The following is a 3351-nucleotide window of genomic DNA, read 5'->3' on the forward strand; positions in this document are numbered from 1 at the left end:
TGACTAAAATTAATTTAGTCATTTGCAAATGACTAAATTAATTTTAATGGTTTTTGCCTTCTGCTCTCCCTCAGTGGTTTCCGTTAGTAAGTGGAACAACCTGTTTTCATCCCAACATTCATCCTTTCCAGTTTTAAGGCTGCTTTTTTCATGTTTCTCTGACTCTTCTTTTCTAACTATTTGTCTTTTATTTGCTTAGCTACATGTCCTGTGGCCATCCCTCTATTATCCTGCTGTTTATGTTGCCCTCCTTAAAAACTGGAAAGGATGAATGTTGGGATGAAAACAGGTTGTTCCACTTACTAATGGAAACCAATGAGGGAGAGCAGAAGGCAAAAACCATAAAAAAATGACTATATTCATTTAGTCATTTTAAAATGACTAAATTCATTTAGTCATTTTAAAATGACTAAATGAATTTTACTTTCAACAAACACAACTCAACAAAAACTAAACGGAGCAAGAACTGAAAGGAGTGTCACAGGAAAAACAGGAAGGACAAAATACCATCTCTTTTGTCTTTACTTTGACCTTCTCCTTATTGTTTATCATCCTGCCGTTTACGTTGGTTTGACTGTTGCCCTCCATTTCACCTCTATCTGTAAGTTACTGGACTTTCTTACAGCATTTATGACACAATTCATGTTGTGACTGCCTTCATGGCTGTATTTTAATCCTTCACAAATAGATTGTCTAAAGCTGGTTTTAAATAATTTATCTCTGAGTTTTAAAACAGCACATATAATTGTATTGTTATAAGACAACAGTATATAAATAGTCTTTCTAGTCTCAGGCAAATCGTTCATGCACAACATGGTTTTTATTTATATCTTACAAAGTTATATTGGATGTTTGAAGAAACCATCAAAATAACTGACAAGTGACTCTGATAAGAAATTGACAGGTTGTAAAACATCTACATATGTCATCACTGACATGGTTATAGTTGGTACATGTTTGGTATTAAAGTTACAATCACATCATATTTACATGTTTTTTCTGATTACTCGTCTTTTCTTTGCTCACAGATCAGCATGGAGCAACCGTGGGAAGCAGATCCAGAAATGATGCCAGCAATGAAAAATGCTATGGGAAGCAGCAGTGACGTTGCAGCTGCACGAATTAGAGAATATCTGGAAAGTAAAAACAATGTACTGCTAAACATAGCAATCACTGGAGAGTCCGGCTCTGGTAAATCCTCTTTTCTCAATGCCTTCAGAGATGTAGAAGACGACAGTGAAGATGCTGCTCCAACTGGTGTTAAAGAAACCACCTTGGAGGTAAAAGAATATCCTCATCCAAACTATCCCAATATCATCTTCAGTGACCTTCCTGGAATCGGAACCACCAAGTTTCCAGCTAAAAAGTATTTGAAGCGTGTTGGATTTAAGAAGTTTGACTTCTTCATCATCATCTCAGCTGATCGCTTCAGAGAAAATGATGCTAAACTTGCAAAGGAGATCAAGAAGATGGGGAAGAATTTCTACTTTGTTCGCTCAAAGGTTGACCATAATTTACGAGATGAACAAAGAAAAAAGGATTTCAGCCAAGAGAAGACTTTAGCACAGATCAGAGATGATTGTGTTAAAAGTAAGTGTCTTCTGTTGACTCCTGTTCTGAAGAGAGTTAAAACATTTTTAATATACTTTAAGAAAATAGATGAAATTATAAAGGTTTATAACATGAATGTGTCCTGTTCGTAACACAGGTCTAAAGGATCAAGGAGTTGAGTCTCCACAGGTCTTCCTGGTGTCCAACCATGACATCCATCTGTATGATTTCCCTCACCTACGAGAGACCTTAGAGAGGGATCTCCCTGAACACAAGAGAGACGCTCTGCTGTTATCCTCACCCAACATATTCCCAGACATCATTGAAAAGAAGAAAAAGGTTTTCAGGCGTCAAATATGGGGTCTTACTGCTCTTTCAGGAGTTGTAGCAGCTGTCCCAGTTCCAGGGCTTTCTGTTGGTGTTGATCTGGCTTTGCTGGTTGGTGCTGTCACCCGTTATGTGACTGGGTTTGGTCTAAATGTTGCATCTCTAAAGAGGACAGCTTCCAGAACAGGTATACCATATGATGAGCTGAAGGCTGTCCTCACTTCTCAATTGGCTGCAGAACACATAACTCATGATCTCATCATGAAGGTGGTTCTTCAGGTTTCAAGCAGGGCTGCACTAATGGCAGCAGAGGAAGCATCCAGATTTATTCCAATTGTTGGAATCCCAACATCTATGGCTCTCTCTGCTGTCACAACCTACAAATTTTTGAAGCTTTTCCTTGATTTACTTGCTGAAGATGCTCACAGGGTCTCTGACAAAGTCCTAAATAAAAATAAATAAAACACAGATACCTTTATTCATTTAAATCTTGCAAACATCGTTCAGAATTGCTTTATCAGTCAAGTGAGCTTAGTCGGATGCATCATCTGCTGACCCACATGAGTGCAGAAACTAGAACATTATAGAGAAAAACCTTTTCTTTTACATTAATCATAATGTATGTTTGTAATTTTAGGATTGTAAGCTTTCTAAGAACTTTATTTTGAGTAATTATGGATGTTTTCAGACCCTCTTGAAATTTTTTGATTTTACCAATTATTGTTAAACTGGTTGGTTTGTGGATTGCATGGTGGAGCTGGAGCTAGCACTGATGCTTTGTAACAAGACATTTGTGGTTTTTAATCCCACCCTGGAGTCTATCTACATGTAGTTTCATGTTCTGTCTATGCAGACGTGGGTTTTCTCTGGATGATTGTTGGTTGATTTTTCTGTATAAATTGTCCTTTCGTCGGTCTCTGCATCATAAGACAATGTAGGAAATGTTTTTGTTTTCATTTAGATCTGAAATGTGTGCACTGTATAAGTGTTTTAGATTAAATGTTGAGCTATTTTTGAAATGATTGTATATGTTTTTAGACAGATTGGAAATTGATTTTGCTTTTAAACTGCTTTATATCGTTTAAATATTTTGACAGAAAAAAATAAACATTATATAATCTTGTCTGTCATGTACAGTTTGACTTCAGTGGGGGGTGGTTTACACATAATTTATGTAGATTTTTTTTATTTATACTCCACAAATGTTCTCTGTATTGTAACAACAATCATAGCTCATCATGAGAATCTTGTTGTTCCTTCTTGACAGCATCTAATTCCACTTGTTCCTCCTCAGTTCTTCTTCCTTTGTCCCTGTTGTGCAACAATAAAGTTGACCTATTAATAACTATAAACAGTTGCTGAGATAAATTATTAAAACAACTAGTAATTACTAGAGATGTGCCGATCAGGTTTTTTCCTCCCGATACCGATACCGATCACCCATGAGAGCCGATCAACCGATACCGATCACCC

At 36.7% G+C, this 3351-nt stretch overlaps 1 protein-coding gene across 3 annotated transcripts in view; it reads left to right on the forward strand.

The window, feature by feature from the left end:
- LOC103129365 (interferon-inducible GTPase 5-like) overlaps positions 1–3227 on the forward strand; it is a 5566-nt gene extending 2339 nt beyond the window's left edge. Inside the window, exons 3-5 of one of the 3 annotated variants that reach the window (XM_007540422.2) lie at positions 565–601; positions 1029–1590; positions 1709–3227. In XM_007540422.2, coding sequence (XP_007540484.1) covers positions 1035–1590; positions 1709–2340 — 1188 coding nt within the window. In that variant the 5' untranslated portion in view covers positions 565–601; positions 1029–1034 and the 3' untranslated portion in view covers positions 2341–3227. Of the gene's footprint in view, positions 1–544; positions 602–1028; positions 1591–1708 lie in introns of those variants that run through there. The other 2 variants (XM_016665013.1, XM_007540423.2) reach the window with 2 other exon arrangements.
- The last annotated feature ends 124 nt before the right edge of the window (positions 3228–3351 follow it).

The sequence above is a fragment of the Poecilia formosa genome, unplaced genomic scaffold (genome assembly GCF_000485575.1).
Source record: "Poecilia formosa unplaced genomic scaffold, Poecilia_formosa-5.1.2 Scaffold539, whole genome shotgun sequence".
In the NCBI taxonomy this organism is placed as follows: Eukaryota; Metazoa; Chordata; class Actinopteri; order Cyprinodontiformes; family Poeciliidae; genus Poecilia; species Poecilia formosa.